The sequence below is a fragment of the Lithobates pipiens genome, unplaced genomic scaffold, assembly GCF_037356315.1.
Source record: "Lithobates pipiens isolate NorthernLeopardFrog02 unplaced genomic scaffold, aLitPip1_a1.2 Scaffold_23, whole genome shotgun sequence".
Lineage (NCBI taxonomy): Eukaryota > Metazoa > Chordata > Amphibia > Anura > Ranidae > Lithobates > Lithobates pipiens.
The window spans coordinates 229,710,211-229,734,107 of NW_027507785.1; the positions used below are offsets into that span (position 1 = coordinate 229,710,211).

Here is a 23,897-nt window from a genome sequence, read left to right on the forward strand (position 1 = left end):
CCCTGTCCAGATCATATCTCACAGTATTTTCTAGAGCTGTAGAGGATTTATTTTTATTGAGTGGAGCTAAATTATTATTTTTTTACTGCTCTGCATCCCCAACCAAATCACTGAAGCGTGATTTCTATAACTGATCCAGTTGAGGCAAAATAGCTGTAACTTACAGTCTCAGTAGAATTAGCAAACAGTGACTCGATCCACATGACATCTTGCAGATCATAGAAAGCTTTGATCTAAAACTTGTGCAGATCTTCACAGATACACATCAGATAGATCATAAAACATAGTATGTGCAGCTGCAGTAATAACATGTGCTCAGAACAGAAACAAAGGATTTACTAAAGCGAGGGTGGGACTAATGCTACAGAGCATTGCCTAGCTATGGAGGGAGGAAAGGACACAAACAATGTATGTGTAACATGATAAACATGATCAAACCACTTACTCTGAGTCCATCTGGACCCATCCCAGTCTGTTACTGCACAGCGAAAGGAATAGCAGTACAAATGATTAGCTAATTTCTCTGTTTCTTTACTTTCTCTTCTTATCAGCATATTTTTTGCCCATGAACTGACTGGCTCTGAATATTGTTTCCTATCACACTTTGCTATACAGGGACAGCAAGAGGTGGATACCAGTTAATTACACTGCTTGCAACTAAAATATACATTTCATGTAATATGACGGATTACAGAGCTTTTTTCATTTGCGTCTCCCTACAATCCACCTTTAACCATTACCTGACTTTTGCTTGCAACGCTCAGTGATGGCATTGCTAATGAAATGTCAGTAGTGTGCAGGCAGTATTAGCCTTTATACTAAAATAAAATGATTGAGGTGTGAATCTAATAAAAGGCCACATACCTGTTCCATTTCAGTTATAGTTGCTTCCTTTTCCTCAAGTTCTTTATGTAGGTGATTCAAAAATTGATCTTTCTGAAGCAGGTCAAAGTCTTTTTCTTGGAGCCGATCCCCCATTTCTTGTAGTTTTTCTTGCAGGGATGAAATCTGGGAAAGATCAAGGAACAAACTTTAACAATTCTATGAATACTAAGAATCATATCTAAATGGCTGACTTTGCGTCTATGTATGCATTTGTGCATGCGTTCAGGATAAAGTGATCCCACAAGGGACACTCATCTTTTTTTTTAAAGCGTAACTATACTCACCTTGACTCCAGCGATGCGATGTCCTGGAGATTCCTGATGGCCACTCACATCTTTGTGCGGCTGGCTTATAGGCATCGAACGCTGGCCGCTTTCACTGGCTGGGTGAGAATGATGTCAACCCTGCGTATCCGCAAGAGTCTTTGTTGGCTTTGACATTCCTGTATTTCCTCACTGAGCAGCGTGTGTGCAGCTCACTGTACAGGGGTGGACAGGTAGGTAGTTCATTTTAATGCAGAAAAGACAAAGCATGTCTTTCTGCGTGAAATATCCTGCTTGTTCAGCCATTTTTATTTATTACTTAAAGTTACACTTTGACCATTTTTCTGACTAGTTGGGAGTAACTTACAGGCCCTTTTACCACATGAATGACAGTGAATTTCATCCCTTTGTTAATGACATTCCCTTAGTGATTACAGCACAAAAACTGAGATGTAAAAGAGTGATTACATACAAAAAGTGTTTTCATGATGCAAGATTTCACCTGCACATGATCCTGTACTCTTAATCCATGGTGAGATTTTCAACTGCTCTAGAAACCCTTTAAAAGCCCAATTTTAGTTTTGGGGAAAATAATGCAATTTAAATCAATGTGGCTCAAAATAGTAAGAGCCCTTTCACACTGGGGCGTTTTTCAGGCGCTTTAGCGTTAAAAAAAGCGCCTGTAAAGCGCTTGAAAGAAGCCTCATCTGCAGTCCCAATGTGAAAGCCCAAGTGCTTTAAGAACCCTTTCACAATGTCAGCGCCCGAAAAACGCTCGTAAAGCGCTGCTTAAACTAGCAGCGCTTTACCAGCGTTCTTCGAGCGTTATTGGGGTGCTTTTAACCCCTGCTAGTGGCCAAATAAAGGGTTAAAAGCGCCCACAAAACGCTGCTGCCAATAGCGTTTTTCCGGCGTTTTTCTGGCGTTTTACAGGCGCTTCCCATTGATTTCAATGGGAAGGGGCGCTTTAGGAGCGTTGTATTCACCGCTCCAAAAGCGCTGCAAAGAAGCTGCTTGCAGGACTTTTTTTGACGCCCTGCCAGCGCAGCGCCTTGGTGTGAAAGCACTCAGGCTTTTACATTGGGATTGCAGTTGCAGCTTCTTTCAGGCGCTTTTTTTAACGCTGAAGCACCTGAAAAGCGCCCCAGTATGAAAGGGATCTCGGTGTGAAAGCACTCGGGCTTTTACATTGGGATTGCAGTTGCGGCTTCTTTCAGGCGTATTTTTTAACGCTAAAGCGCATGAAAAACGCCTGAAAAACGCCCCAGTGTGAAAGGGGTCTAAATGATAATTTACTTATGGTGTTTTTGTTTTGTTTTTTTGGACACCTCTCCTAACCCCCAATAGAAAACTCCTGTTTGGCAGTATGCTGTAGAAAAAGCCCCTGTGCTCTGCAGCATTCTTCTTTCAATGTCCGATCCCCCACCTCTCTTCCCCTCTAAGCAGAGCTACAGCTCATCAAATCGGCAGGGATCGCAAGCTTTGCTGATTACAGAGCTATAAACTGCAATTGGGTTTCAAGTGAACAAGCAAGTCAAGTGCAAGGACTGCTAACCTGTGACATACGATCTTTTGTTTCCAGTTCAGATTTCATTAAGGCAGTTTCCAGGTGAATAATTTTCTGTTCCAGTTCTTCTTTGTGTTGCCGAATGGTTGAATCCAGTTGGGTTAGCTACAGAAAGCGAAAAATATAGCAAAGTGAGATTCCTAAATAATATCTATAGGTTAGGTGACAGCACAGGACTTCCCTTCCAGCTGTACAAAATGACAGCAATCACACAAAAGGTAACTAAACACAATAATGACATAAGAGGACGCTTATTGTGATCTCCACAAGTACCAGAGTAATGAAAATCTACATATGTGTAGTATACTTCAAAATGCCTTTGGATGCAGGTGGGAGGGGACACAGAAAATGCCCCAATGAGTCTCTAAAGAAAATGTGCAGATTATTACAAGCAGTGAATGCACATTCAAACAAGTCCTCATTCATGTCTGTAGCTATATGCATTAGGGGGAAATTTGTTTTCAAATCACAACAGTAATTTTAACTAGTACTTTCTATTGCACCAGAAACTTGGCAGCCCTCTAATGTATAACACAAAGTTGGTCCTTCTTAAAGTGGACCTTCGGTAATTTTTTCCAACATTCCATTTATTAAATCTTCTGCCCTTGTTGTTTTAACTTTGGATAGTAAAACATGCCAGTAAATACCTTATACAGCTGACTTCCGCTTTCTTGTCTGGTCATTAGCCTAGGCTTATGACATCATGCACAGCTCTCTCTCGGTTTGCCAGGAAGGGAGGTGGATGAGTCATAAGAGGGCCAATGAAAACTGCAGGGCTGGAGGTGTGCCTCTGTGTGTGTGTGTGTGTGTGTGTGTAAATCCAGGAAGTGAACAGGCAGCCCAGAGTTAAAATGGCTGCAGCCAGACTTAGTGGAGGGAGATTTGTGAAGCATATCTGGCAAGTTCAGAATCACAGTACATATAAAATAATATGCAAAGTGGTTGAAGGGAAACTTCAGAATGGAAAAAATAGGATTTTTATAACAGCTTACCTGTAAAATCATTTTCTTGGAGTACATCACTGGACACAGAGCATCATATTAATAACTATATGGGTTATAGGCCACCTTTAGGTGAATGGACACTGGTATAACCAAAAAGGAAACAGGAAGTGCCCCTCCCTATATAACCCCTCCCATACCAGGAGTATCTCAGTTTTAGTAGCAAAGCAATGTATACACATATCCCAATAAGAGGGGAGGGACCCATGTGTTCCATGATGTACTCCAAGAAAAGGATTTTTACAGGTAAGCTGTTATAAAAAGCCTATTTTCTTTATCGTACATCTCGGGACAAAGAGCGCCATATTAGTAAAAACTATATGGGATGTCCCAGAGCAATGCCACCTGGGGGGAGGGAGACACAAAGCACATATAGCCACCGCCAGGCGTGAGGGCCTATACTGCTGCCTGCAGCACACTGCGCCCGAAGGCGGTGTCCTCCTGCCATCTTACAACCATTTGATAGAATCTCGTAAATTGTATGTACTGACAACCAAGTATCGGCATTGCAAACCTGAGCCACAGAGGCTTGGTGATGCACTGCCCATGAAGCACCGATTGCCCTGGTAGAGTTTGCTTTAATCTTAAAGGGAGGAACCCTTCTTTTCAGGCCATAAACCTGACTAATCACCTGACGAATCCACTTAGCAACAGTAGATTTCGATGCTGCCTGACCCTTTCTAGGGCCTTCCAGCAACACAAAACATCAGTTTTCCGTATCTGAGCGGTGGCTTTTAGATTGCTCTCACTACATCGAGAGAATGTAATCATTTTTCTTCTGCAGAACAAGGTTCTGGGAAAAAGGAAGGTAAGGAAACATCTTGATTCAGATGAAAACCCAGACACTACCTTTGGCAAAAAGGTTGGGTGCGGACACAGCACAACCTTATCCTTGTGAATGATTAAGTATGGCTCTTTACAGGTGAATACAGCCAATTCTGATACTCTTCTTGCAGAGGTTATCGCAACTAGGAATACCAATTTCCTTGTCAAAAGGATCAAAGGAACATTCTGTATAGGTTCAAAGGGTTGTCTTTGCAACACCGACCAAATCAGATTCAAATCCCATGGGCACAAGGGTAGTCTAACTGGCGGGGTTATCTCTTGTATGAATGCCTGGACTAAAGAGTGCGACGCAAGCGGCTTTTGGAAAAACACTGCCAAGGCCGAAATCTGATCCTTGATTATTCTCAAGGCCAGCTTCATTTCTACTCCTAATTGTAGAAAGGCCAGAATTCTTCCTATGACATTCCTACAGGGGGTGCCATCCCTTGGCTTCATACCAAGTGATGTAGGCCTTCCAGACCCTGTAACAAATGGTCCTGGAGGCTGACTTTCTGGCATTAATCAGGGTGGTTACTACCAAACCTGAAAGCCCCCAATTTTTTATAATGTGGGCTCCAATAGCCACACCGTTAAATTTAGCTTTTGTAAGGCAGGACAGAATACCGGCCACCGAGACAGCAGGTCCGGATGAGTTGGAAGAGTCAAAGACTCCCCTACTTCCATTCTCACAATTCCTGCATAACAGGGTCTTCTGGGCCATGCTGGGGCCACTAGGATTACTGGCTTCTCTTCTTCCATGATCCCATGAAGCAGCCGTGGTAGCAGCTGAACTGGAAGGAATGCATAAAATCTGTGAAAACTGATTCCATGGGATCACTAATGCATCTACTCCGAGTGCAAGTGGATCCCTTGTTCTCGCCACAAAGTTGTCCAACTTCTTGTTGAACCTGGACGCCAATAGATCTACGTCCGGCGTACCCCATCTTTGGCATATGGCCAAAAAGACATCAGGATGTAGAGACCATTCTCCCGGCAACAACTGTTGACTGCTCAGAAAATCTGCCTGTCAATTTTCCAATCTTGGAATGTAAACTGCAGATAGGAAAGGAACATTTTTCACTGCCCAAGACAGAATATGGTCCACCTCCCTTTGGGCAGCGTGGCTTCTGGTGCCCCCTTGGTGATTGATATAGACCACTGCTGTGGCATTGTTGGATTGTATCCTGACAGGAGTATTCCGCAACCTGGACGTCCAGGCTATTAGAGCCAGGCGTACTGCCCGAATCTCTAAAATATTGATGGGCAAGGTCTTCTCAGACTCTGACCACTTCCCTTGAACAGTGGTCTCTTCTAGAACTGCTCCCCAGCCCCATAGGCTGGCATCCATTGTTACTACTTTCCAGGAAACTGTAAAGAAGGATTTCCCCTTCTGTAAGTTCCTGGTCATCAACCACCAGTTGAGACTCTGGCGTACCTTTAGAGCCAGATTCATTGGATAATCCAAGGCTTGGATCCGTTTGTTCCAAGCAGACAGAATGCTGTGTTGTAACAGTGTTGAATTAAACTGGTCATAGGGAACCGATTCGAAGGAAGCTACCATCTTCCGTAGTAGTCTCATGCAAAGGCGAATGGAAGGGCCCTTCTTTGCCTTGACCACCTGGACCAGCTCTCTCAGAGTGTTGACCTTTGCTTGAAGCAAGAACACTCTTTCCTGGGTTGTGTCTATGACCAGGCCCAAAAACTGTAGCCTTCTTACCGGCTGTAAAGATGATTTCGCTCAGATAACGGACTGTTCTGGACACCACTAGATTTAACCTTGCTATTGCCTGATCTACCAGTAGCAGGTATGCTATTCCTGCTATACCCTGGCCCCTTAGTCTTGCTAGTACTGGGACTAACACTTTTGTAAACCGCCGGGGAGCGGTGGCTAACCCGAAAGGCAAGGCCACAAACTGAAAGTGGCGCTGCTCTACTGCAAACCGCAGAAACTCCTGGTGAGCGGTAAATATTGGCACATGTAGATACGCATCCTTGTTTTCCATGGATGCTAGAACCTCTCCTCCCCGTAGGATGGAAACAACTTACTGAATCGACTCCATTCGAAAGGAGCAAATGTTTAGGAAGTGATTCAGATTCCTGAGATTTAGAATGGGTCCGACATCTCCATTTGGTTTTGGTACCGTAAAGAGATTTGAATAAAACCCCATGTCCCTCTCTTCTGAGGGAACCTCTATTATCACTCCCTGACACAGTAATTGGTCCAGTGCCAGAAATTAGGACTTTTTCTTTACTGGGTCCTTGGGAATGTTTGATTTTTTGAAAACGCAATGGTGGAAACTCTTGGATCTCAAGTTTGTAGCCTAAAGCTACTACAGAGAGGACCCACTTGTCTTGGATTTCCTCTTGTCAAGTTTCTGAAAACCACCACAGTCTTCCCCCCACTCGATTGAGCGCCCCTTCACAAGGAAGCCTTGGGATTCTGTCTTGTGGACTTCTGACCCCAGGGCTTTTTGTAGCCCTGTGTCTGGTTATGAGGCTTACCCTTTGTCCCTGATGGCAGAGGCCTTCGATAATGCCTGCAGGCTGTTGCCTCATGCACAGGAGGGGAAGTCTTGAAAGAAGGCCGTCTATTCTTTTCCTTAACTGGCAGAAGGGTACTCTTACCCCCAGAAATCTTTTGGCTATACTTATCAAAAGCTTCCCCAAACATCCTTTCTCTCTTCTCGCATAGTAACTTGGCTGACCAATTTGTAAGCCACAGAGTCCTGTGCATATGTATCATGGGGCACTACCCATTAGTGCCCCATGATGCCGTCACAAATCTGTGACGAAATGCGCCGGAGGATCGACGTACCGACGTCACCGTGTGTATTGCAGCCGGCCTGGCCGCTATTTTTACTTGTTGTGCTTGTTTTTATAAGCCTACGGCGTCTGTTTTTTACATTAATAAATGTCCTACGGGTTTTACCTATGGCCATCCCATCTCTCTTTATTTGAGCCTCTTTGCACCACCAAACTTTTTTCGGTATCGGCTGCCAGCGGAGGATTTGTTGTGCGGATACAGCTTAGACCGGGGGACCCTCCTACAGATGCGACAATCAGATCGTGCACTGAAACGGATTGAAGAAAAGGCCCCGGCTGGGTAATAGCCACAGGCAACCAATATCTTATAGCTGGTAAGCGTGCACTTCACTTGGTGGTGGGATTCATCCAGCAAAGTCACTTCAATTGTGGATTTATTAAAAGTTGTCACCGAATATTGTACTAAATATTGGACACTGTTACTCTTTCTTTGGACATTAGTTAAATTTCACCAAAATAATTCTTCACCAGGATCTGCTTTTCATATTCATGATATGAGATCAATTAATTATCGATTTTCGTCCAAATGCGTATTTACTGTATATTTTTGTTTAGCTTGGAGCGCAACCTTTTTTGATTTTTGTTTTATTTTGTGTGTATTACACTTGGTGTTGCTGCTATTTAGTCTATTGTGTTAGTTTTTTGTCCAGCGCAGTTTTTTCTCTGCCATAATTTGTATATCGCTACCATATCTCCTCTCAAACGTTGCTTCTCCAGGGAGAAGTTTAGTGTTCGTAGTAATTCCTGGTAACTGAGGTCCTCCAGTCCCCTTGTTAACTTTGTTGCCCTTCTCTGGACTATCTAGTTCCAGCACACCCTGAGGATTGATAACCAGAATTGCACGGCACTCAAGATGCGGCTGGACCAGAGTTTTGTAAAGCAGTAGAATTATCGTTTAACCTCTTGCATAAATACCCTTTTTAAAGCATGCTAATATTCTGCTTACTTTGCTTGCTGCAGATTGGCATTGTATGCCATTGCTGAGCCTGTGATCTACTAGGACCCCCAGATCTTTTTACATTCTGGAAGTTCCCAATGGTTCTCCGCCTACTGAGTAACTTCCATTCAAATTTTTGCCCCCCCCCCCAGTGCATTAAACCTCATTTGCCATGTAGCTGCCCACCCCTTTATTTTATTGAGGTCTTCCTGTAAGGTTTTTATATCCTGCTGTGAAGTTATTGCCCTGCTTTGCTTTGTATCATCAGAAAACACTGACATTGAGCTATATATGCCAGCTTTTATATAATTTATAAATAAACTGAACATATTATATAATTGTATCTATAATAACATAATATAATAATTGGTCCCAGGACAGATCCTTGGGGTACCTCACTTACCACTCCAGATCATTCTGAGTACACGCTTTTTTTTTTTTTTACCATGTGACAGACTCATCCATCTTCCCACTGCGTTTCAAGTTGGCAGAGACCATCATGGCTTCATTGACTGCTAAATGTGGTAATGTCATCTTGCATTATATGCAGGACATCTTCCTGAATGCTTCCCTCAAATGCCAGGGTCCGTAGTCAGTAGGCAAGAGGCTACTCTGCAGTCCTCTCCAAAAGCCCCTTGTCCCGGTTGGGTGTGTCGCAGTCATCCTTTGGACACGCCCCTGTAACCATTTTTCTATCCAGGTAAATACCCTATGGTCCATTCCAACAGATCTCAATTTGTAACTTAAGCATTTATGGGAAACTGTATCAAATGCATTTGCCAAATCCAGATAAACCACATCCACAGGCATTTATCTAAATGGCAGCTCACTTCCTTATAGAATGTTAGCAGGTTGATCTGGCAGGAACGCACTTTCATAAATCTGTGCCGATTGCTACTAATGATACTGTTATATGCAAATTCTTGAATACAGTCCCTTAATATCCCCTCCAATAGTTTAAAAATGATTGATGTTAGACTGACTGGCCTGTACTTTACAAGTATATCTTTGCCATTTTTAAAATATTGGTAACACATTTGCCTTTTGTAAATCAGCTAGTACCATTCCAGTCTGTAAGCTGTCCATAAAAATTAGGAATAATGTTCTTGCTATTACCTGACCAAGTCCTTTAAGGACTTTTAGGTTTCAGCCATCTGGTCCTGCAGATTTTGCGTTAATCAAAACACAAATTTAGTCAAAGAACAAAATAGTTATACTCTCAGACATTAAAGCAGAACAATACTCTCCTTGGCTCCAGTGATGCGGTGTCCTGGAGCTACCAGCTGGCTGCTTTTATCTTCTTGTGGCCAGCTTCCAGGTATCGGCTGCCAGCCTCTTTCATTGGCCAGGCCACTATGACATCACTGCGCAGGAGTTCAGTCGGCATTGGCATTGCTGAATTTCTACAGTGAGCTGCTGTACAGGGGCGGATAGGCAGGTAAGTAACTTTAATACAGAAGAGACAAAAAGTATGTCTCTTATGCATTAAACGTTCTGCCTGTTTGCCGTTTTTTTTTTTACATAGTTCAACTTTCAAAAAAAGGGGCCCATCACAAAGGCCTCAAAAGAAGAACTCTGAAGAGGGGGCACCCTCAAAATGCATCAACAGGCCTTTGTGGCATCTTACGAGCCCATCTGGAGCAAGCACAGTGCTTCTGGTCATTCCTCTTTCCAGTTATTTGCGATGAGCCCTTTTTTAATGTACGCTTGTGTGTGTAATCAACTGATACTATCCTTTGAATAAATGGTGTTTTGGTTAACATAGTAGGCTGGTGTGACCTCTTGTCTTTGGTTAATGCAGTAGGCTGGTGTACCCTACTTTGTCTTTTGGCATGTAGCGCTTTTGGATTACCCCTGTGTGAGAAGGGCAGCAAGGCTTAGTGGAAACCTTAGTAATGTCTGTGGACTTGAAATATCTGAAGTAGAGAGTGTCTACCCGCAATACCCACATCTGAACACAGAAAACTGTTTTTTGTAACAGCAAACTGTGTCAACGTCCTCCTATTTTTCCCTCAGGTATTTCTTTTATCTTTACTGAAAAGCAACACAGTAACGATGTGTAAGCAATGTTCAGTACAGCAGTATTTCTTGCCCAGGTTAGCTTGATGTGCCCAAGAGGAGTGTTTTTTTCAAACTAGAACACCAGTAGCAACAGCAAGAGACAGTTTGAAGTCTTTGAGGGACAACGCTAGAGAGGAAGCGAATATTACAGTCAAAATTCCAATTTTGTTTTAGAGAAAAACGAAGATCTTTTGGTTTTGGTGAACCTGGGATGTATTTAGCCGATTTAAAACTCAAGCGGAACTAAACTCAAACAATTATTTTCTATTTTGTGCCTTCCCCCTCCTCCTTACACAATTGCTAACAAAATGTATTCTTTTTTTTTACCATTTAGTTAATTTTTTCTGCTGGGAGGCAGAACTTCCTGTTGTCTGGCCTAGGTTGGGCCCCACTGCCTCTTGGGATTGCTACATCACAGCTATATCAGGAGGCAGTAGGTTACTAAACTGCAACATGTGTAGTTCACTTCTGCTGGGTGCTATATTGTCCATCTACCAAAAGTTGGTGGCATTTGTGCGCGTTCATGGAAATCTACTTGCGTTTCACAAATGTGCCACTGGTTTCTTCCAGCTCCTAAATGCCTGGAAGAGACCAGCGGCACATCTGCACTCATGCGGGTTCTATGAAAATGTCAGCATGGAAGAATGGTGGGGTAGAGGTAATGAAGGAGCGGTTTAGTTCCTCTTTAAAATTCAACTGGGCTTTAAAATACTGATTAGTGTCAGTTCACACAGCATGAAGAGATCACAGACATACCTGGGCTGCCCTCTGTTTTAGCTCCCAGTTCCTGTCTTTCAGGGCCTGGTCCATATCCAGCAGCTCGTGGTCTCTCTCATCCAGTTCATTCTTACATGCCCTTTATTTTACATTATAAAAACAAAGAAAACATGAAAGGTAGGTTTACCAACCAATAAAATGTCCCTTTAATACACATTCTCTTTTATCAGGTTAGTAAGGTTACTTTCACACCGAGGCATTTTTGTGCTAAAAATAGTGCCTGAAAAGCGCCCGATAACTACCTCTTCTGCAGCCCCAGTATGAAAGCCCGAGTGCTTTAAACACTGGGGCGGTGTGCTTGCAGGACGGGAAAAAAAAAAAAAAAGTCCTGCAAGCAGCATCTTTGGGGCGTTGCGGGAGTGTTGTATACATCGCTCCTAAATCGCCCCTGCCATTGAAATCAATGGGCAACACTGCTGAATCACCTGCAAAGCGCTTAGGCAGCAGAGATTTTTGGGAGCTTATAATCCTCTCCTCGGCCGCTAGTAGGGGTTAAAAGTGACCCGCTAGCGTCCAAAAAGCATCGCTATAACAGCGGTAAAGCGCCGCTAAAATTAGCAGCACAATAATGTAATTATGTATAAGTGTTTGCACTATTCTCTGTAGGGAGCATGACTCCTATTCTTTATAGAAAAAAAAAAAAAAACTACAGATGTTTTACTTCAACAGACACTGAAATATCTTTGTGAACAAACCATTGGGTGAACCTGCTCTCTGTTTAAACTTTATTTAAGTAAACATATAAAACAAGATACCGAAAGATGCCTCATATTACTTTTAATATGTGTCAACGAGCTTTAGAATGCGTCAATGACATCATTGAACATCAATACGAGATGCTTCTTAAGCCTCATTCACTGTTAGATTTTCTGCACATTTTTGTTTTCAGATTTACCAAAACCATGTAGTGCAAGGGACTGCCTGAACGCATATAAATTGAAACTCTTAAGGTTTGACCTCATATTATATGGTTTTAGTAAATCTGAAGACAAAAATCTGCTAATAGTGTGTATGGAGCTTTAGACTATTCAGAATACACTAAAGGGTGCACTTGGACCTTCTGACCAAACCTGTCTGAAGCAAACAAAAGCTTGTTGGCACAGATCCTTAAACACCTGTCTGATTAAGTTTAACTTTGTTTACTGGTTGCTAAGCTCCATCAACTGCCATCCCCCTGTCCAGAGATTGCTCTTACTGGCTACAGAGTCTCAAAAGACAGTGAAATGGCAATTGGCAGCTTTGAAGCCAGGTCCAGTAATAATATGAAACCAAATTAGAATACAAAAAAAAAAAAAAAAATAGGCCCATTTAATGCACAAAGCAGTTTTTTTTTCTGATTGAAAGAATAAGGATAAAAACTTTTTAAGGGTGATTTACTAAAACTGGAGAGTGTAAAATCTGGTGCAGCTCTGCATATAAACCAATCAGCTTCCAGGTTTCAAGCTTAATTGAACAAGCTGAATTTAGAAGCCCATTGGCTACCATGCACAGGTGCACCAGCTTTTGTGCTCTCCAGTTTTAGTAAATAAACCCTGTGGTCTTCTATACCTTGAAGCGGGATGATATGGTATCAGCTTTTTCTAACGGAGCTTTGATCAATTTCAAAAAACGGATGATGACGGATGTGGATGTAAACTGATGTAAATGGATGATCATCCATTTACATCAGTTTTTCCATAGAAATTTGCTGATGTCCATTTTTTCATCCGTCAACAGATGTATGAAAAATGGACAAATGGACAGCATGTGTTAAAGGGGCCTAAATAAATGAATCTGCTGTTCTAAATCATTTGAAATGCCCATAGCAACTAGATTTTGGTTGCCATCATATTACAACGCAGACAGGGAAACGAAAGAGTCTGTTCCTATGTACCACATACTTTTCTGGTTGGAAACTTTGTTTTTCTGTAAAGAGAAACATCTGAACACCTTTTACTATGCAAAATGCTCCCTAATCTTTAAGTGGCAATCCAGAAATGTCCTATATTATCAGATTTCCTAAAAATATTGGAGTTAGGTTACCGCAGCCTAGCCTTCTGCTTTGAAATTTCTATACTAGATGGAACCACGTGAGGTAAAGAAAGGTTCTGGACAGCCACACTCCAGAATATAGCCTTCATTGTAAAATATCAAAAATACAAGCCACAGCAAAAAATCAGACAGAAGAACTGATGCGTTTCACACTTAACAGTGCTTAGTGTTAAGTGTGAAATGCGTCAGTTCGCCTGTCCCATTTTTTTGCTGTGGCTTGTATTTTTTTAATTTTACAATAAAGGCTATGTTCCGGTGTATGGCTGTCCAGAACCTTTCCTTACCTCGTTTGCTAAATGCTTAGCCTGCACCTGGTGTTCCAATTCTGAGGAGAGTCTGTTTTCCATATATCCACCTGGAGCGGTGATCCCTTCTCCCCTAGGTGAAACCACACTTAGGTTTGGAAGAGTCACATTGCTACTAATATGTTCTGAGCAGAAAGCAGCAGGCAGACCCCTCCATCCATTCTCTTAAAATACTTTATGTCACTGTGCTATGCAAGCTGCATATTATATTCTGCCAGAATGGTAATAGAACAGCCAAAACATGTGGGCAGGATTGAGCCTGTAGCTCAGTCATTTCTCCAGCCTCAAAGGTAAGATTTTGTGTGCACTATTAGAAGATTGTTGCTTAAAATACATTACTTAGATAGGATAGAATAGTCAGACCAGCAGAGGTAGGAAAGGTGACCTTTCTACAGATAACACCCTAAATGTGTAACCATTTCAGGGTTTCGCTTACCTTAATTCTTCTGTAAGGGCTTGTATTATGACTTCCTTTTCTTCCACTAATAGATGGGTTTTTGTAAGTGTCTCTTGAAGTTCTTCAACGTGTTTGAGATTGTCCTGCAACTGCGTATGCAAATGTTGAAGCTCCATTTCTATTTCTTCTTTTCTGTCAAGATCCCTTTCAGCTCTATTCACTCTTTCTTGTAACAAGGTGACTAAAACAAGAAAATAATTATATTTACTTCTCAAATATCAGAGGAACAACCAATATATTTATTAATTTATTTAATTATTTATTTTAATTATTTATTAACAGCTGTGTACTGTAAAGGACTATCCTAATGGATACACACTATATATCCAAATGTCTGCGAAAACCTGACCAATCGCATCTATATTATATTCTAGGACCATGGCCAATAGCATGGAGTTGGTGCCCAACCTCTGCTCTTCTAATAATATTTTCCGCAAGATTTTGGAGTGTCTGTGGAAATCTGTGCCCATTTAGCCAAATCAGTATTTGTGAGGTCAGGTACTGATGTTGGAAGAGAAGACCTGGCTCGCAATTAGCTTTCCAGCTCATCACAAAGGTATTTAATAGGATCAAGGTCAGGGCTCTGTGCAGGTCACTCATGGACCTATCTTTGTGCACTTAAACGTAATAGATTGGTGGAATGTCCACATGCTTTTGGCAATATACTGTAAACTGAACTGTTTCAGTAGGCTTCTGCATTAAACAATGCTTGTTAAATCAAAAGAACATTAAACAGTATATTGAGATTCTAATTTCCATTGCCATCATAATAAATACATGAATTAGTAAGCCAATGTACAAGTCTGAACCTGCATTTAAAGTGAACTTCATACTAGTCTCCATAAATAAATTCACAGTATGTCAAAAGTATAAATCAATAGTATTTTTTTTAAAGCTCTTTTACCCTAAAGCCTTGAACAGCTAGTGTGGGGCTGCAGCAGCTGTAAACAAAGCTAAGGCTTTAGGATTTGAACGACTGTCTCTAAAGCTGACTATACAGGTCTAGAGTTTTGGTTGATTCCTGCTAAATTGAATGAATTTCAAGCAATGGGTAGCCGTGCAAGCATCACCTAGCAGGACAAAAGTCAATTTAAAAATTATTAGCTGAACAGTAACTGCATTCTCTCAGATGCGGTCACTGTTCGGTTATTTGGAATATAATAGCTGGCAATGGAGATCTCTTGATCCACATTGTTTAGCATGGAGGGGAGGAAACAAGTGACACTCTCTCTTTCAGCCGGTGGGAAACAAAGTATGGCAAAGCTTATGCTACGATCTCAGTCCAGGGAAGTAGATGCAGAACCTGGGTTATGCCATAGGTTAGGCCATTGACTGGTAATTTTTTATTTTCTTTCAAACTGTGGGCAGATTCTTCCTTCCACACAAATGGTGGATGGAGGAATTCCTACTGCTGGGAAATATTCTGACAGTGGGACACCATCAGAACTGATCAGCTGATCTACAAAAGTTTTTGTTAGCATGTCTCTTGGACAGAAGGCAATTAAACGATCGACTTCTGCTGAGCAGGGACGGCAACACACGCAAATCAAAATTCAGCCCCTCCTGTCTGAACCTGACAAATTTCTGTCTGGGTCCAGCTTTAAATTCCTGTGTTACAATACCACATTACTTAGCATGAATGCACTTAAAGGGGTTGCAAACCCTTGTTTTTTTGTTCGTTTTTTTTTTTTTTTAAATAACAAAGATGCCATACTTACCTCTACTGTGCAGTTTGTTTTTCACAGAGTGGCCCCAATTCTCGACTTTTTGGGTCCCCCTGGCGGCTCCTCCCCACGTCGAGTGCCTACAGGCTCAGGTGAGTAAAACAGAGGGGCTGGGGGCTGATCAGTGTCAGATATTTTTTCACCTCAATGCATAGGATGCATTAAGGTGAAAAAACATGGGGGTTTACAACCCCTTTAATACTATAAAAAAACATATATGATGTAAAATCCACTTTAATAGAACTGACCTTTTGGACACTGATATAGCCTAAAGGGTAAAAAAATAATAATACACAGTAGATTTAAAAAGTCTACACACCCCTGTTAAAATGTCAGGTTTATGTGATGTAAAAAAATTAGACAAAGATTAATCATTTCAGAAAAGTTTTCACCTTTAATGTGACCTATAAAAACTGTATAACTAAATTGAAAAACAAACAAATATTTTAGGGGGGTAAAAATAAAAAATAAATAATGTGGTTGCATAAGTGTGCACACCCTCTTATAACTGGGGATGTAGCTGTGTTCAGAATTAAGCAATCACATTCAAACTCATGTTAAATAGGAGTCACTACACAACTGCCATCATTTAAAGTGCCTCTGATTAACCCCAAATAAAGTTCAGCTGTTCTAGTAGATCTTTCCTGACATTTTCTTTTCTTTCATAAGGCTGGGTTCACACTGCTGCGGGGGGAGATCCGGATGTGATTCGCACCGCAAATCACATCCGATCTCCGTAGCGCTGCGAGTTCAGCCATACAGATAGTATGGCTGAACTCGCAGCGGTCCCGCAGCAAACTCGCATGGGACCCTTTTTTTCGTCCGCAACAGAATCGGATTGCATGGGCGTTCACACCATGCGATCCGATTCTTGTGTGAGTCGGCAGATCGCACTGCGATATGCGATCGGATCTGGGGGTGTCATTAACATATCATTGACACTCCCAGCCGTTCGCATAGGGCAGTGTGAACTGCCGGCGGGAGTCGTGCGATGCGGGAAAACGCCGCGGATTCGCGGCGTTCCCGCATCGCAGCGGTGTGAACCCAGCCTAAGAAATTCACAACATTCTCTTAGTCGCATCCTACAGCAAAGGCCATGGTCTGCAGAGAGCTTCCAAAGCATCAGAGGGATCTCATTGTTAAAAAGGTATACATCAGAAGAAGGGTACAAAAGAATTTCCAAGGCATTAGCTATACCATGGAACACAGTGAAGACAGTCATCATCAAGTCGAAAAAATATGGCACAACAGTGACATTACCATGATTTGCACAAAACCTTCAGGTCTCTGCTAGAAAGCTGAACATGAAGAGGAACTTCATCTTTCAGCATCACAACAGCCCTACAGCATACATCCATATCAACAAAGGAATGGATTCACCACCAGAAGATTAAAGTTTTGGAATTGCCCAGCCAGTGCCCAGACCTGAATCCGATTGAAAATCTGTGAGGTTATATGAAGAGGGCTGGGAACAGGAGATGCCCATGAAATCTGACAGACTTTGAGTGTTTTTGCAAAAAAGAGTGGGCAAATATTGCCAAGTCAAGATGTGCCATGCTGATAGACTCATACCCCAAAAAGACTGAGTGCTGTAATTAAATCAAAAGGTGCTTCAACAAAGTATTAGTTTAAGGGTGTGCACACTTATGCAACCTTATTATTTTAGTTTTTTTAGTTTTACTTTCCTCCACCTAAAAGAGTTCAGTTTGTTGTTCAACTGAGTTGTACAGTTTATAGGTCACATTCAGCCTGGGTTCACACTGTAGCGATGTGGGAACCAACACGATTCCCGCATTGCATCTCCCCAGCAGGCAATTCACACTGCCCTCTGTGAATTGCTGTAGGTGTCAATACAGGGTTAATAACACCCCCAGATTCACAGTGTGAACTGTGGATTTGGATGAGAACACCAATGCGATCAGATTCCAGTGCGGGAGAAAAAAAAAGTCCCTGCACCTTTTTTGTGCGAATCCAATGCGAGTTCAACCATACAGTTTGTATGGCTGAACTTGCATTGCACAGACATCACATGTGATCGTCACAGCAGTGCGGGTGCGAACCCGGGCTAAAGGTGGAAAAAGTTCTGAAATTATTTATCTTTGTCTAATTTTTTTACATCACAGAAACCTGACCATTTAACAGTGGTGTATAGACTTTTTATATCCACTGTACATTTCACAACAACCACCTGCTGTAAAAAAACAGCGTATTCACCGTTATCGCTTACCCAGCTGTGCTTTGTCATTAAGTTCAGTCTCTGTTTTCTGTAAAATCAAATCCATCTGACTCAGTCTGTTGTTCTTAGACTCCCCATCAGCAGTGACAGACAACAGCTGCTCTTCAGTGTGCATCAACTTTTCTTTGCAACTGTTCAATTCACGCTTTACCTGCCTACAATACAATACAAGAGACATTATTGCATACTATACATTCTTACAAAAATGTGTATTCTCTGCAATAATGGAGAAGCAAACTGTGACCTCTTGAAGCAGTTGGTTTATAGTGCCAGCTTTCTGATAAAAATGGCACATTGCGTTCTTAGAATATCTTTGTGTGTGCGTTTTGTAACACCAAACCATCAATATACAGCATATACTCCCATTCAGTGAAATATAAACTATCTGCCATCGACATTAATTTGGCTGAATTTAACAATACAATGCTTCTGCTGCACTGAATTCTAAAGCAGTGTAATGTGCCTTGTCCAACTATGTGGACCACAGAACACATCCCTCTTGTTATTGAGAGAGGGAGGTGTTCTGTAGTTCAAATCAGGAGCACATAGCTTAAGGTGACACTGCTGATCCTCCGCAGGTACAGTCTAAGGGCCGGTTCACACAGCGAGGCGATGCGAGGCGACACGGCTCGCCTCGCCTCGCTCCCGCAAGTCGCCCCTGTTCTGTACAATGGAACCGTTCTGAGAGGAGCGACTCGAGTCGCTCCGACTCAGAAAAAAGGTTCCTGTACTACTTCTGGGCGACTTCGGGGGCGACTTGCATTGACTTCTATACAGAAGTCCTCTGCAAGTCGCCGCTGAGGTCCCCGCAGGTCGCGGCGAGGCAAGTCGGAGACGCCTCGCCGCGCCTCGCTGTGTGAACCGGCCCTTAGGAAAGGAAATGCGTTTTTGATAGGTTTCCCAGGTAAAAATAAGTGAAACACAAAAAAAAAAAAACCCTGCAAACTATTATACAGGATTTGTGTAGCAACAACAGTTTGTTTACAAAATAAAGGGAGATAGAACAGATACAATACAATTTGACACAAGAGGATGAGGAGCCTACTCATTGGAGCTTACAATCAAAAATGGAGGGGCAAGTTGTAGAAAAGTTAACAACTGTGAGGTATCAGCAGATGGGAGATGATCAAAGTACAGATTTGAGTTGGATTACCATTTTGTTCTTGGGTGTATAAACCTTAGACCCCTTTTACACTGGGGCGCTGCAGGCTAGTGGCCTGGGGTTAAAAGTGCCCGCCTAGCGTGGCTTTCAAATCTCTTTCAAGATGCTTTGAAAGCAGCACCCGTTAATTTTAATGCAAAGATGCTGCTTGCAGGACTTTTTTCCTGTCCTGCAAACGCATTGCCCCAGTGTGAAAGCAATGGCTTTCACACTGGGACTGCAGAAGAGGCAGTTTACAGGCACTATTTTTAGCGCAAATACGCCTGTAAAGGTGCCTTAAAGGTTTTTTAAACCTTTGACATGACATGAAATATGAACAAAGCATATCCCTCTATAGAGTGTACTTGTCTCAACCCAGAGCACAAAGTGTAATTGTGTCTGCTGCTTCATTTGTTTGCAATCAGCATGGTCACCTCAGACAAGTTTTCTTGACACCAAGAGAAAAAAGGTGATGGGTTAGAGCTCCAGCACACAGCCTGTGATTGACAGCCTCCGCTCTGTTCCCATGTGCTGTGCGAAGGGGGGCGTTTCTCTTTCCTCCAATCAGCTCTCCCCAAGCTCTGCAGATTATAACTTTAGTGCCCCACCCCCTGCTTTCCAGCATTTCACACAAGTTGCATAAATTCTGAACGTTGACTAGCTATATAGTAGACTTCAGATAAACAGGTACAACTTATGTTGGTGGATTTGTTTAATCTCTGTGTATCACCTAAGGCCAGTCACTTCACTGGGTAGATGGAAGGGTTTACAACCACTTTAAAGTGAGATTAAACCCTCAGTTTAAGCACTTTCAGCAGCTGATAGGACCACTTACTCAGTATGCAGCTTCTTTATATATTTTAACCCTTGTCTATTTTCTACTTAAGGTTGATTCCATGATCACTGCCCCAGGTTTCCTGTTTCAGGTGGCGCCTTTCCTCTTGTAACATCCTATGGAGCCACCTCTTCAACACACAACCCAATAGCTTAGGAAAGAAAGACACTTCTCTGCAGAACCTTTTCTTGTGAAGTCCAGAAGTTCCGGGAAGTAGCACTGAGAGAACAGTAGCCAGCAACATTGAAAGGTTGTAAACTGCAACTGCTGGAGTAAGTATTTTAACAAATGGTTTACTGTGGAATGTTTACTTTATTGTGCTTAAAGTGTAGCTCCAGTCCTTTTTGCGTTTATTAAAAGTCAGCAGCTACAAAAAGGTGTAGCTGCTGACTTTTAACACACACTCGCCTGTCCCAGGATCCAGTGATGTGGTCACCCGAACCATTGTGCGTCTCCCCCGCCTCCCCCCATTGCCAGCAATTCAACTGTGGGAACCTGGCTGCGACATCTGCGAGCACACTGCACCTGCTGAATGGTCAGGTAATCTTCTGGGACCTGTGACGTTTCCCAGAAGACTGCAGGGAGGGAGGGAGAGAGGAGAACTTCTGCTCAGATCACCTAGGCAATCCGAAAAGGAAATGGGAGCTGTTACCTGTCAAAACTAGGTACCTGCCCCCCCCCCCCGCCAAAAATAAAATAATAAATTGGCAAATGTGGCAGGGGAGGGGGGAAGAGTGCTTAAAGCAGAACTTTCCGCTTTGGGTGGGGCTCTGCTTTAATGTGTTCAATTTAACACTGGGGGTTACTACTTTAAACCTTGCTTTTTGCAAAGCACACAACAGTGTGGGCCTAATGCCTCAATTCTTTATGAAAAATTGGTCTGCTCTATCCACAGCAACATAACATTTTACCTGCAATATATTGGTGCAGGATACAAACTAAAGAATATGACTGGCTGCAATGGGCAAAATAAAAGCCATGTTTCCACTCACTTTGATTAGTGAGGTTGTTTCCTTCTATAATAGGGTGATCAATTGATTAACAGAATCACTTCTAGTAAATGGCAACCTTTCATTCCTATTTTAGTAAGTATGCAAGGTAATGCATACGTAGGTAATGCTCTCAGATTGTATTCCAATTGTTGTGGACAAAGCAGAGCTGTTTCTTCCCGTTAATGTTTCTATGAGTAGCATAGGTGTATGCAGCCTATTGCATTAGGGTGTGCCCCCCAAAGCTCAAACACATGTGCCTTTCTCTGCAGCCCCATCTACACTGGCCAGTGAATGAGCGGGATAGTGCTCTGTGCTGAGAGGTTTCCTGAGCATTCAAAAACTGAAGCATAGTAAACTGCGTACTATGCTTCAGTTAAGAATAAACACTGAGTGAGTGTGTGTTCTCGGTGTTCATTTAGAAAAAGAAGGGGCTGGTAAATTACATATTTACTAGCCCCTTCCCCCACTCATTCTGAAACATCCCCCACAGCAGCCAGGAGGATAGGAAGGAAGCCATCAGCACTGCGGGGGGCGCAATACAAGTGGGGAAGCCCAGACAATAGGGGGAGTCAGCACCACACACAGTGATTAGGGTGTGCCCAGGCACACCCCCTACACACACCTACGAGGAGTAGGATGGGTACCCAAAATGTTACTGACAGAGCATAAGAAAACAAGACAAACATTTAACCCAATATAAGCATGAATTCTAAGTTCTCCGGGGAAAGACATTTTCTGTCAACATGTGGCTGTGGTACCAAGATAAACGTTACTCTTCAAAGAGCACGCTAGCTTTGAAGTATTAGTGGGTCACATTCATACAAGCCCAAGAGGTTTAAACTGAAATAGGCTAAAATTGTTTGTATGTCATTCCGTGGTCTTGCTAATCACCCTTCATATGAAACTGAGAACAAGCTCATTTTATGACTTTTGGTTTTAAAGAAGCACTTTAACTACTATATGGCTGCATAATAAAAGTGTGCATTCGGCTTAATATAGTGCACACTTTCATAAACTAAAACGCATTTTAAAATGAATATATAGGTTTAAAATAAATGCATAATTCTTACTCCATGCTATTGCTCAACTGGTGAATGTTGTGGGTTTTCAGCGCCAGTTCCTTATTGGTCACTTGCCATTTCTTTGCTGTGGTTTTCAATTCTTCTTGGAAAGATGACCTTTGCTTCTCCAGTTCAAATTCCAACTTAGAAATCTACATTAAAAATAAAAATGATGATATCTAGCAGGGAGACTGATTCCAAAACTTGATGTCCTAATCATTTCCAAACAATAAGTTCTTATGATAACTTATTTTTCCCTTTTGTTTAGATTGTTTTTGCGCAGTACAAACGCTTATACTGTACATGGATTCCGTTTTACGGATTTGAAAGCAGCTCATGTTTACAGCGACAAGATGAGAACGAGCTCAGCAGCTCAAGCCGCTGTCTCGGGTCCTCATTGGACAGATAGATAGCAGCAGGCTCCTGCTGCTGTCAATCAAATTCAGTGACACGGGAGCCAGGGGCGGGGCCTTGTCCTGCCGTCTGTGTCAATGGATGCAGCAGCAGGACTCTGGAGCGTGCCTTCAGGAGTGCCCCCAGAGAAAGAGGCTCTCTGTGGGGGCACTCGATGAAGAGGAAGAACCAGGAGAGCGCCTGGGGGGCCCCATAAAAGGGGGATCGCGGCTGCTCTGTGCAAAACCCTTGCACAGAGCAGGTTAGTATGACATGTTTGTTATAAAAAAAAACAAAAAAAAACCTTTACAATTACTTTAAAGGGATTGTAAAGTGATTATTTTTTTTTTTTTTAAATAACAAACATGTTATACTTACCTCCACTGTGCAGCTCGTTTTGCACAGAGTGGCCCCGAACCTGCTCTTCTGGGGTTCCTCGGCGGCTGTCTCGGCTTCCTCCCGCAGGTGCTTCTCACATTCATGCGAGCTTCTTCTCATGGTGAAAAGCATCTGCGGGCGCTCTCCCGTGATACCGCTGGCGGCCATAGCCGCTCGCTGTATCACACGGCCCCGCCCCCGGCGCTCCGCGTCAGTGGATGTGATTGACAGCAGCGCGAGCCAATGTCTGCGCTGCTTTCCATCCATCCACTCCAGCGGCCAGGCTGAACGGTGGAAAGGACGTCGGGGGACGAGCGCGGGACTTTCGAGGGGTGAGGTAAGTAAAACGGGGGGGCTGGGGGCACAGGCACTGTCAGATGTTTTTTCACCTTAATGCATAGAATGCATTAAGGTGAAAAAACATTTACCTTTACAACCCCTTTAAAGAGTAAGTGTTTTTCATAAACGTATCTGAATGCAGCTGCATTGTTTTCAATATATTCATTCACACAGGTGCATAAACATGAGCTTCTTTCAGAACTTTAACACAAAATCCAAAAATCTGCATCTAAAAACATGCACTTTACGTGCTTACAAGTATAAACACTTGTATGCGTTTGTAGGCACGTAAATTAAGTCTAAACAAAGAGGGAAAATAAAGAACAAATAAGTTACGCATATGTGTTTTTACGCATCTATACGCAAGTATTTTTCTGATAATTCTGCAGGAACATTTCTCCTAGAAAACACACGTATAATAACATCAGTACCATTTTTTACGGCTGTGTGAATGAGGTTAGAACCAGTTAGAACTTTTTTTTCAGTTTTGGATAGAATGGAGCAATAATCAAGCCTGTCAGTTTTTATTGCTAGCTGTGGCCTGCTGGGAAGATTCTCTCTCACTTTGTGTCCCGTTGGCACATTGTTGGATGCACAAGAGTTGGGAGGCACCTTCACAAAGAAAGCAATAAAAAAAAAAAAAACATTTAAATAGTTATGGAAGATTAGAACCCATATGAGCTGTCTGTATCCCTATTGGGATATATTTTCTCATTTCTGAGCAACATCATTATCAGAACAGGCAGCAGAGGGAAATCTGCCTTAAAACAGCAATAAAACTTGACAGAGTTTGTTGCTCTTGCCCACTCTATCCAAAACCTGAATAGATTTAGTCTAGAAAGTATAATTAGGCCTCTTGCACATAC

The 23,897-nt window shown here is 42.4% G+C and overlaps 1 protein-coding gene across 3 annotated transcripts in view; it reads right to left on the reverse strand.

The window, feature by feature from the left end:
* Positions 1-23,897, reverse strand: part of CCDC18 (coiled-coil domain containing 18) — a 110,103-nt gene that overhangs the window by 11,579 nt on the left and 74,627 nt on the right. For all 3 annotated transcript variants that reach the window (XM_077452901.1, XM_077452899.1, XM_077452900.1), the window contains 6 exons: positions 21,931-22,073; positions 17,884-18,047; positions 13,912-14,113; positions 11,119-11,218; positions 2,704-2,820; positions 865-1,008 (listed from right to left, as the gene is read on the reverse strand). In XM_077452901.1, coding sequence (XP_077309027.1) covers positions 865-1,008; positions 2,704-2,820; positions 11,119-11,218; positions 13,912-14,113; positions 17,884-18,047; positions 21,931-22,073 — 870 coding nt within the window. The remainder of the gene's footprint in view (positions 1-864; positions 1,009-2,703; positions 2,821-11,118; positions 11,219-13,911; positions 14,114-17,883; positions 18,048-21,930; positions 22,074-23,897) is intronic.